The sequence below is a fragment of the Pelodiscus sinensis genome, chromosome 8, assembly GCF_052426305.1.
Source record: "Pelodiscus sinensis isolate ZL-2025 chromosome 8, ASM5242630v1, whole genome shotgun sequence".
Lineage (NCBI taxonomy): Eukaryota > Metazoa > Chordata > Testudines > Trionychidae > Pelodiscus > Pelodiscus sinensis.
The window spans coordinates 6373770-6385804 of NC_143059.1; the positions used below are offsets into that span (position 1 = coordinate 6373770).

General features: G+C 42.3%; 1 protein-coding gene across 6 annotated transcripts in view; it reads right to left on the reverse strand.

Annotated features, from left to right (window-relative positions):
* AP3M1 (adaptor related protein complex 3 subunit mu 1) overlaps nucleotides 1-12035 on the reverse strand; it is a 35658-nt gene that overhangs the window by 11800 nt on the left and 11823 nt on the right. For 3 of the 6 annotated variants that reach the window (XM_089780342.1, XM_075935757.2, XM_075935758.2), the window contains exons 2-3: nucleotides 1864-1968; nucleotides 71-346 (exon numbers count right to left, since the gene is read on the reverse strand). In XM_089780342.1, the coding sequence (XP_089636468.1) occupies nucleotides 71-343 (273 nt within the window). In that variant the 5' untranslated portion in view covers nucleotides 344-346; nucleotides 1864-1968. Of the gene's footprint in view, nucleotides 1-70; nucleotides 347-1863; nucleotides 1969-9470; nucleotides 9528-12035 lie in introns of those variants that run through there. The other 3 variants (XM_075935761.2, XM_075935755.2, XM_075935759.2) reach the window with 2 other exon arrangements.

Below are 12035 nucleotides of genomic sequence, written 5' to 3' on the forward strand. Positions count from 1 at the left end.
TTTTAAGCTTATGCAATAGACATGCACACTTAGCCAAGCTAAGAATTCAAATAATTTATCAGTGACAGACCTGGAATGTATCCGCTACTCGGTGCAGGAATTCAATTACAAAAAGTGGTGGCACTTCTGTCTGTATAACAGACACAAAGAAGATTTTGTCCCGGTAGATACTGATGAGGTAGTGGTGGGGCGTTGAGATGACGGGAGGCACATTCTCAACATCGGTGGCTTTCTCCTGAGCTTCAAAGAAATAATCACACACAGATTGGCTCACAACGCTCTTCCAGTGCTTCTCCAAGAATATATCACCAGAACAGTTTATAAGAAACAGACTGTGGATCATTTTCTGTTGGAGACACATTCATACAGGTTACACAGATGGAAGCGATTTGAAGACTGACATTCCTTCTCCTCCCCACCTTCTCTTCACTCCAGTGTTGGCTTTGTTCTAATATACACCGGGATTTTTAAAAAAGAGGATACCACTCCATATAGTTTACTTTATTGCAATATTGACTGCAGTTCCTTTACTTTCTAAAAGGAAATAGACGTACAAAGACACCAAACTGCTACTGTAGTAAATACTTCGGATTTTTTTTTTAATTGAAGGCATCCACACTTTAAGAGCTAAGCAAGTTCAAAGCAGTAAAGCTCTTTACCCTCTCCAGCAGCACAGCTGTCAACAAATAAAAGTAATTCTGTGTTTAAGTGCAGTTTTAAGTTCACCCTTCAAACTGTCAAAACATAGCACCACAGAAATGCAAGATTAGAAGAGTCCCTGGATAGGTCATCTTCGCCAGACCCTGGCATGGAGGTAGTGCTAAATATAATCGAAGACTATCCCTAACAGGTGTCTGTCTAATCTATTCTCAAAAACTTCTGATGACAGATTCCATAACCTCTCCAAGTATTTTGTTCCTGTGCTTTCCTACTGACAGGAAGGTTTCCCTAATGTCCCTTGCTGCAATTCAAATCCATTGCTTCTTGTCCTGTCCTCAGTGGCAAAGGAGGCTAATTTATCACCCTCCTCTTTATAACAACCTTTTATGTACTTGAAGGCTGTTGTCTCTCTGTCTTCTTTTTTCCAGAGTAAACAAACCCATTTTCTTCCAGTATTTCTGGTAGCTCAAGTTTTGTAGAGATTAAATAATTTTAGATGCTCTCCAAAGTGTGGTGCTAAGAATGGGACAATACACCAGTTGAGGCCTTTCCAGTGCTAAGTAGGTGGAAAAACTACTTCGTGTGTCTTGTTTATAACATAACCACTAGTGTTTCTATATCAAGTGTTACAAAAGCACTCAGTTGCGAAAACCAACATTGTAACAGTTTCTTGAACATTGGGGATGGAAAGAATAGTAGCTTCTTTTTATATATATCTATATCTATCTCCAGGAAAAGTAATTGAAAAACAACGTTTTCATTAATCTGGGTGGCCAGGCCAAGACGGCTGTAGAAATGGCAAAATCTTTTCCTTAAAACACAACTCAGCCACAAAAAATATTTACATCGGCCTGAAGTGTCCAGGTTTAAATGACTCGCAAGAAGTTTCCCCTCCCGCAACATACCCAATGCTTGACTACTAGGAAAAGTGTTTAGTTCCAGACGCTGCTGTTCTCAACTCAAGTGTCTGCTCATTTTGTTGAGTCACTTGAAATGCTCCAATGTGGCTTTTAGATATTTATCAAAAAATTGAAAGCAATATAGTTTCAATCAAACTGGTCAGAAAAGATATAGCCATTTTCTTAGGTAAAAGCTGCAGTAACATTAAAAAAAAACCCCACAAACACTTGAACACTGACTTGTTGTTTGCCCGTTTATTAAAGATACACTGGAATCTACAGAGAGGTAAGAGTGTGTGAATACCGTGATTTCTTTAGAGTTTCTTTTACACCAGAAGAGTGGTCTTCTCAAAGGCTCCCCGCAAAACCAAGGTGATGTTGTGGCATGTATAGACAAGCACTCCTGTACCTGAAATACAGTTTGGAGATGTATTCAACAAACCATTATTTTTTATTTGAGAGAGAAAGAGACAGAGACAAGATTACTATTGTGTAAAATTTATTTTCGAGTAAAATAATAGAGGAAAAGTTGACAGATGTTTCCATCTGGAGGGAGTAAGGGGGAAGCACAGAAAAACTCTTGTAACCTAGGATTTTACTTTGATTTACCTAACAAGAGCTAAACATCTTTTTCCCCTAGTGAAGATGCAAAGAGCAACAAAAAGGCCATATTTCATGGTCCTTATATTGGCTGGGTTCCAATGACCCAAGGTAGGACTTTAGAAGTGGATACTTAGTTATCACCCATCCTACTGGGCAGCAGCAGAAGACACTGAAGTTTGAAATTAGCATGGCTGATTTTTAAAATTATTTTATTTTAAATTGGATTTTGATTTTTTTTCCTGTTTAAAAATAAACCTGTTTAAAGTGAAATCTGAATATATTCACATTGTACACACACCCACACACACCCCTATATAATGTTATGGAATATCTGTGTATAACACGTTAGGCCTAAATTTATAATTTCTTAAACATTTTAATGAAATAACATGCTGAGCCTCCAATCAAAAACTTGATTTCTAACTATTTTCCCTTCATTCTAACGTTTGAGGTCAAGCCACATACATATGGCACAATAGCTCAGCGACTAGACTGTTTCATTTTCACGATATTTAGGTGAGTAGAACTTAGCTTCCAGTCACTTAGCCATATGGAGAATTTCCCAGGCTGACCAGAAATAATCAATTAACTCAGGGACTAAAGTTAATCTAGCTATTTAATAAATCAATTAGTTAAAAAAGTGAAACAGTTTTATAAACTTCTCTTACGTATCCAAAACATTTAAGGTTGTTTTGCTTAATTCAAATTCTATGCTCAGTTAACATCAAAATGCTTCATAATAATTTACATTCTCCTCATGATTTATCTAAATAAAAATACCATGCATCATTTTCTCATTGTAAGAATGTATATTAAGAATCTGAAAATGCTGAGCTATATATTGCTTAAATAAATGCATGTATAGTTATAATGTATCCTGCTAGGAAGCAAAAAGATGTAACAAATCTAGTGTAAAAGACTATTTCATTGTAAATCAACATATTTTAATGGTTATATCAGCCACTGAGAATGTATTTTTTTTGGAAAACATGTATAAAAGTGGAAAAGTTTATTAAATTATTATTTCAGTCAAGGCTGTCTCCTTGATTTACATCTCCCTTTATATAAAGTCAAGCCATCCCAGAAATTAACATTATTGCAGGTCTCCACTGAATATACATAGGGTTAAATTCATCCAACATTTAGTTGGTTACTGAAACAGCAACACCCCCCCCCCCCCCCCCCCAGGCAACTTGAGATGAGTCAAGCATTCCTAAACACAGCAATCTGAACATAACAGTTTTAATCCAGTTTGACCAAAAACTTTTCCTGAATTTAGCACGCATTGCCATATTAAACTCTGCTAAGTCTCTCAAGATGGTCAGGTAAGTGTGCAAGTCTAATCAACCACTGTCAGTACTGTTCCATAGCAAAACAGGACCTGCACATGAATGTAATCAGCAGTAAAATCTTAGAACAATTCTTGCATGCATTCTAATATGGATACATAGCCTGCCTGTTAACAAAGACAAACCCCAATTCACCAGAAATGTAAACACAGGCGAGTTTCAATACATGCACTGGAGCTGACTTCATTCTATAAAGGCCTGATTCAAAGCCCAGCAGAGTCTGTAAAGTGATAACCAAGGACTGAAAAGGGCTTGGATCAGATGTCTGAATCACGGAGCATTTTCAGACTCTAGACATGGTCTTGCTGTTAAAGCCCACAGATTCTATGGATCAGCACGTGTTACTTTTACTACAAACACACGACTCACACTTGAAGTGCTGAACTGCTAAAGGCGGACTTGTAAATTCTGATCTTAGCATGTGGTCCTGGGTCATCCTTCAAATTGATTGTGTTAGTGCAAACACGGCTGATCTAAAACTCCATGACCTTACACTTGCTAACTGGATTGGTGGTTTTGTTCATAAATACTGCTGAGTTTTATGACAAATTTTGCAAACTTTTAAACTAAAATTTCTTGGACTTTTCCAAACTAGCTGTACTATTTCAACCCCAGCGTTAGAGTTCCCTTTAAAAAGACATTTTCTCACAAGTCAGTTCAGTGATAGAAATGTAGCCATGTTAGTCCTGTTTTTTGATTCAGCTACACCAGACTAACAAGATGGTTTATTAGGTGATGAGCTTTCGTGGGCCAGACCCACTTCATCAGATCAAGTAGTGGTTGTGACAATTTTCTTCCACTACTTGATCTGAGGAAGTGGGTCTGGCCCACGAAAGCTCATCACCTAATAAACCATCTTGTTAGTCTTTAAAGTGCTACGTAGTCCTGTTTTTTAAGCCATTTCAGGTGAGAGATGCATAGGCAGTTATGCCCCCACACTTCTGTGCCTCACTTGTGATCTGGAAGAGCCAATGTGTCAGCCAGTTCAGTTTCTCAGTCAGTTGTAAAAGTGGTGATACGGACACTTCTCTCCGAAGAGCTACTGCCAATTTATTTCACAACAGCTAGAATTTTGATGACCATAATCTGCCAAGCTATTTTTAACTTGGGTGTTCCCTTCATAAAGTATTTAAGGTATGGATCATTATTTTACTGTTTGCTGCTTTATTGAGCAAAAATTTACAATACTTTCTTGTACAGGCAGTCCCTGGGTTACGTACAAGATAGGGACTGTAGGTTTGTTCTTAAGTTGAATTTGTATGTAAGTCGGAACTGGTACATATTGTAGGGGAAACTCTAGCCAAACATTTCTCCAGAACTCAGTTTTATTCTCCCACACCTCACTTCCCTCAGTCCTTTATTCTCAAGCTGAGGTGTCTGCTGAGAAAAGCCACTCCGCGTCTCCCTGGTCTGCTGGTGGGGGGGGGGGTTGGTTTGCGTCTCCCTGGTCTGCTGGGGGGAAGCAGCTAGTGCGGGGTTGCCTCACCCCGTTTGTAAGTAGGGATCCTATGTAAGTCGGATCCCTGTAACCCGGGGACTGCCTGTATATAAAAATCTCCAGCAAACTAAGTTCCAATAATGGTTATTGTATATGCAGTCTGTTGCTGAGCCCTGACCTCCAGATACTGATCTGTCCTGAATCAAAGCTCAAATTCCACAAGGAATAAGAATAGGCCCACTATCCTTGAGAAAGTACTTCCCATGAGAACATAAGTGAAGCCACTAAACAGCAGGACTGAATTATTCCTTAAACCAACAGGTCAAGTAAATGACACCAGTAATCACAGTGCGAAGTATTTTTAGAACTGGGACATTGAGGATAGTGTTCCTGGATGAAAGCCTAGAAGTTACACGCATACAGCCTCCCACCCAATCAAAAAGAGTAACCTTCCCAGAGAGCGCTTTGTAAAACACTTGGCGATAGCAATTAAAGGAGGAGGTGGAAAAGTGCAATATGTAAAGTGTTAAGAGGGTGTGTCTGGGAACAATGAGACTGCATAGATCACTGCTTCCAGACATTTATAAAGGAACAGACTGTGGATAGTCATGGATGATTAACTCATGACAATAGGCCCCAGCATGTCATTTATGCTTATTTTAATAAACTTGTAGTGTTTGATGCGGCCAGTTGAGGGATCATTAACTCAGTTGTCGGGGACCATACAAAGGGTTGAAGGGGCAGTCCTTCAGTAGGTTCACTTACTCTTTCTTCTCCTAGAGCCTGTTCATGTGCGTGTCAGTCTCTGCTAGGTGGGATTCTACTGGGCTCTTTCTGGTCACCTTTCCTATTCCAAGGGAATGTAAACATTCCTCCCCTACATGATCGCCCTTGGGAAACTAAAATGGTTTTGTCCAATGTATCTTCAATGTGCTGAGACTACTTCTCTCTCTCCTTTTTGACCAAATGCAGATTCTACAATTTCACTCTTCTCGAAGCTGGGCTGCAAGAAGAAAGCCGGAGGACAGTTCCAGGAAGTTCACTGGACCAAAATGATGCAAAGTGGTAAGGGAATAATGCAAGCCATCACTCATGGTGCCTACTTATCTGACATTATCTGCCCCAACATTTATTGTGATGCCTTGTGCCCTTCCAGAAAGTTGAGTTCAGCTGCACGCCAAGCAGGAAACTGAGAATTAAATTACACACCCAACAATGCTACCTCAGCTCTGCCCTCTGCAGCAGGCATGAAGTCTTGGGAACATTTCAGCAAGGGGTGTGCCATAAGAAGTACACATGGATGACTAAAATGCGCAGGTTAGTCCTGCATTCCACAGATTTGAATGACAAGGTTTATTTGGCCCAAGTCCAGCTGCATTTACAGGAGTGGATATCGAATGGCGGGATTAGGTGGAACAGGTTGGCAGAGCTTTCACAGATTATGAGGAAAGATGAACGTGTATCTCAGGGGAACAAGTATGCCTCATTCCCATGATGTGTTCTGTGTCAGCAGCACCGTAAACATGACGTTTTAGGGATTGTCAGTCCCCTGGTGGCATGTGTGCACATGTTCCCTAGGGGTGAGCAAAAGGAAACTCAGACCCTTCATGGGAAAGGTGAAGGCAGCTCCTGTTTGCTATGCCTTACCCCAACCTAGGTTTTGCCGTAGCAAAGAGGTGTTAGGATTGTACCATACTGTGCCCTGCTCCTAGAGCGCTCTGTGCCATTCCTGAGACGAGAGCGCTCACGCTTGTGTTTCTGACCCGATGGGCCATTACTTGAAGACCGAAAAGCTGATGCGGAGTTGTGAGTGTGGGGTGATCTTTAGCCACAGTTCCTGGAATGTTTGGAGACTTGAGTGTAGTTGAATTTGATGTCTATGAAGGGCACTAGGCTTCACTGGACAGATTTAATTAACTGTGTGTTAGGAAGTGAGGGGAGAGGAAGGAGGAAGAATGTGATTTCCTTGTGTTAAAACAAACCAACACACACCCCCCCCCCACACTCTTCATCCCTATGTTCCATAGCCCACTTAGTTCACCTCCACAGCCTCTGCTCTGTTCGCAGCAGTTATCCGAGCCACAAACCACTGGCTGCGTGTCAGCCCCTTCACTGCCCCCACAGCATCTCTGTGCCGGTCCAGCATCTCAACCCGCCCTCTTCCTGAGCCCTTTTCTCTTTCCCCACAGCTCTTCCCAACTGCTCTGACCTGCCCCTTCCCCTCAAACAGCAACAGCACGGGGAAGACCGAGCCTCATGTCCCTCCCATATTACTGGAGGCAGCATGGGAAGGGCAGGTCGTTTTGGGTTCCTTCTCTTGATGAAGGACTCTCCTTTGCCCTGGTTGAGCAAGCCCTGGGAGGAAATGTTGAAGGATGGAATGGAGAGAGGTAGTTGTAAGACCATAGAAGAGGGCTCTGTTGACTCACCTTCCTCTTCTGTGACATACTTGATGAGGAAGGGGAACTATCCCCCACTCTCCAGCGGTTCTCAGCTCCCTGAGACCAACAGTCCCTATACAGAGGATCCCTTATTCACTGAGGGATTGTAGAAAAGCTACTTTTTTGGAAACCCCGTTTCCCCAAAGCTTTAGTCACCAAACAGTTTCCAAAACAGAGTTTGAATGATCCCTTACAACTGAACAAGGATTGTGGTCTAAAGTTCTGCTGGACCTCCAGTGCACTGCCCTCAGCAGGGGAAGTGAGCAACAGCATAGCGTTCCTACCCATTCCTTGGACAGCTCCAACCCACCTCTCGCTCACGTATTCCCCGGCGCTGCACCAGAAGAGTCCAGCGTATGGTAGCATTAAGAGTAGGGCCCTACCCAATTCACACTCAGAGGATTTAAAATACATTTCATGATGTCAGCTACTTTCAGTCTGAAATGCCCTGGTGGTATAATTGTAGGAGTCCCAACCCCAAAATGGAGTTGTGTGGGAGGAGTGCAAGGTTATTGTAGGAGGGGTTGTGGCACCTTTACTTCTGTGCTGCTGCTGGCGGGGAGGCTGTCTCCGGAGCTAGGCAGCTGGAGAACTTGAGTGCCAGCTCTAAAGGCAGCACGGACACCAGCAAGAACACAGAAGAAAGGATGGCAGGGCATTGCCACCTTTACTTCTGCACTGCAGATGAGGCACTGCCCCCAGAGCTGGGTATCCGGCCAAAACCCACCTCTCCTCAGCCACCCAGCTCTGAGGGCAGCTCAGGCATAAAGGTGCCAGTACTATGACCCTATTAAAATAAAATCTTGTGACACTCTTCCACCTCCCTTTTGGGTCAGGCCCCCCATTGCTCTTCCACATGAAAACTGTATTGTCTGGGGTAAAAACACAGAAGAGATCAGAGTCCAGTCAGATGTGTCTTTCCACTGCTGTGAATTTGTCAGGGCCGTAGTTAGGAGCAGCTCACTAGGGGGAGGAGGGAGGGGCGGACACGGTGTCCGTTATCATCTTGACCAAGTGACTGAGAAATTCGCTCGGCCCTGCTGCTCAGGAAGCATGTGAAACAGAAAATGTCATCAATTTTCAAGTCACAAAAATGACTTGCCCTAATGGTGAGTGAATAACCAATGACAGAGCCTTAAGCGGAGGGGGGCGGGAGGGAAGTGTTTTGTGTTCTTCAGGTCTATTCTGTCTGATAGAGGAGTTGTTAGCGTTAAGCTGCAGGGCATCTGGTCATGCCAAAGCAAAGGCAGAGTTAAAGTTTCTCTCCCCATTTTGAAGCCTGGGCATATTACAACTCTACAGCATAGACAACCTGTTCACTATTCTGACTCCTAGTTTCTCACTCAAATGCCACACACTACTTACGGGTGAGCACCCACACCAGCCCACCACACAGCTGTTGATTATGTTCAACAATGGAGCCAGAGTAACAGCTTTTCTGAATTATCAGCCACCTCCTAACCACCAATCACACACATGGCACTATTGCCACGTAGACTTTTGGGAACACCGGAGGGTCAGTTCTAACAATTGCTTTGGTGTTACTGCCTATGTGGGTGTGTGCGCTTTGTTGAACACTGCTACTGGACAGTACCAGTGAAGTGATCTTCCCTCATCACCCCCCTCACCTGGGAAACCCATCCCCACAATGCCTAAGGCAGTACGTTGGAGCTAGAGGGTGGGTATCTGTCTCTCGTTTTGCAGCCTTTTTTTCCCTCCTGTTGGTTATGTTGCTTAGTCATGAGTACTTAATATTTGTAGTGAGTGTAATTGTTAGTTTCATTTAGCTTATTGGCAGTAGGACAAACTTGAAGTGGAAAAAAAGAGCATACAAGAGAGCTAATGGCGGAGCTTGGATGTCCTAGCTTCAAGCCATGACCTTCATTTGCAAGAGGTCTGACTGACACTCACAATGGATGCCTTCACTGTTTTAGAGACTCTGCTTCTCCCTTAAAGTCTATAAAGAAGCAAATACACAAGGAGAAACAGTCCAGACTGGCACTTTTTCCTCTAGGTTTTTTAGACTCCTGGGATGACCCGAGATGTGGTGAAAACCAGAGACATCAATCCTGGAAGTTACCTCAGTTTCGATGTCAGGCAGATGCCCTCCTCAGAAAGCAGCAAGGGGTTTTGTGATGAGAAGTTCTCTAAATCAACATAAAAGGACAAAGAAGGATTTGTGTGGGTTTCACATCCTTAAATCTCCTATTATGGCTCTTGCATTAGAGATTTCCCCATCCAAACACTAAATCCTCTTCACTCTGACAAGTCTTCCCCTGAAAAGGAAAGTAAACAAGACTAGAGAGATATGGTAAAGAACCTCCTATTGGACCTGAGGATGTTAATTCTCACAACGTTCCTTGGTTTCTCCAATTTGCTTCCATGTCTCTTTCCCAGATGTTCTGCCATCGTGGCCATATTGGCCCTCATAGCTACATTGTCAAAGACAAGGTCTACCTTAGCATATCACCTATGTGCAAGTCAGCGATTACAAACTCTCAAGAATCTTATACCGCTCCTCATTAAGTTCAGCAAACAGAGGCACAACGAGTCCTAAAATGATGGAGACATGTCTGTAAATCTGAAACCCTTCCATGGGCTACACTAGTGTCAGCTGATGATTTAAAAATCCTTTTATAGAATAACTGAATGGACAAAACCTCTGGATGTTCCATGGGAGACAATTCTGAAAAAGCCCATCGCCTGTTGGGTATTCCACAACCTACAACCCAAAGCAGAGTTGCTCTATCTATTAGCGAGCGGATATTTGAGCCAAATTCTTTTGATGGTCCTGTCTTCATTTCAGCTACTTCAAAATGTGCTGACTGTACATATCAAGTATTGTGAAAAGGACTGACATTTTTAGACTCTGTCTCCTCTTCCCTGATAGTGTTGCCACCAGTGAGATCAAAATAGTTAAGGAACTCAATTCACAAATAGCAAGAGCCCAAAAGACTAGATCTCTTGGAGAAGAAAATCTGTCCCTCAGTTCTTGTTCATGTCAGGACAGCAGACTATCAAACCATGCTACTAAAATTAGGATTATCTGGTAAATGATAGCTTGACAAATTACCCTCAATTTAAGACAAGTATAGAATAAATTAAAGAATTAGTTAATCTTGAGAATGAAAGGGGCCTGGTTTAAAAAAAAAATCTCTTGAAAAAGACCGTAACCAACAGGAGTGGCTGTAGATGGTTTTAAGTAACACAAGGAATCTGTCTAAAAGGAGACAGCTGGAACCTTCCCATCCCACATAACCTTTACTTTAAGATAACACTGGTATGCGAGCCAATGATGCAATGAAAAATTGTTGGCCAGCAAGGAGAGGTGGAAAGGCCTTGGGGAAAAAAAAGAGAGACCGTAAATCTGATCTGGATGAGAAATAAGGATGAACTGTCTCAAGTTCGTGTTTAGCTGAAGTCTGTAACTGACAATGATATCACTTGTTTGTTAAAAGGAGATGTAGTAAATTACTCATTTAGGCAGGTACAGAACAACTGTGTAAATACCATTTGGGCTTGGGATTTAATAAAGGAATTTATGACTAAATTAGTGTTGGGATAACACCCTACACAAACAACTCCAAGTTTAAAAAAAACAACCAATCAACGAAGAGGATCCACTGACTGTTAAAAATCTCTCCAAGCTGCATTAGAGGCTGCTGATTCTCGTGTGCATTCAAGGCCATGCTCATCATGGTTATCTGCAGGGCTTGACAAATAATGCAATCTACTCGCCCGTGGTGAGTAGACTGCAACCCAGAAGAGCCGGGTTCAGGCGATCTGTGCATGCGCAGATCGCCGGACAGCGCAGCTGGCGAGCAGGGCTCGCCGCGGTTTGGCGAGCCCTGGTTATCTGCATCAATTTTCCTAAGAGAAGAGCAAGCAACCATCGATCATTTACCATTCAATAGTCAGAATTATTTACTGTGAAGGCTGAGGAGTCTCCTCATTCAGAGACTAGAAATCCACATTCAGATCAGTGGATTTATATAATCCTATATTTAGAAAATTTCTGCCTCAATTTTCATTCTCTAAATTAGGCAATATGAAGAGAAACATTTTTACAGCTGAGCAATCCATAAAGATCTAGATGGAACTGGCTTCTTCTACTATTACCGTTGAACTAATCAACAATGAACAATCTCTAACCTTTGGTTCACACCTGTCTCATTTCTAGGAGGTATGGATGGTAATCACCAAAGATCAATGAGTCCTTCAAATCAGGGACAGCTATGCCATCCAATTTCAAACCTTGTCCCTTTCCTACCCTCATTCTCATAGGAGTGCTATGCACTAGAAGACAGACTAACTCACTCAAGCAAGGCACAGTATAGAGTGCTTCAGGCATATATTGGGAAAGGGTTCTAGTCACAATGAAGAAGATGGAGGAGTTTGCATCCAATTCTCTCTCTCAGAAACCCCAACAAATACAAATAGCATGTCCAGTTCTGTTTTCTACCTGCTTCAAGTTATCCCTCAGTAGATCGCAGGGAATGGTTCATTACCCGTGACTTGCTGGATGGTCATTTGTGTACATCAATACACACCCACAAACAGAAAAATATCTAAATTTTATGACTCTACGGCAACATTAACAGTTGTGCCTATTAGGGATGTAAAATCCTGTTTGATTAAACAGAGT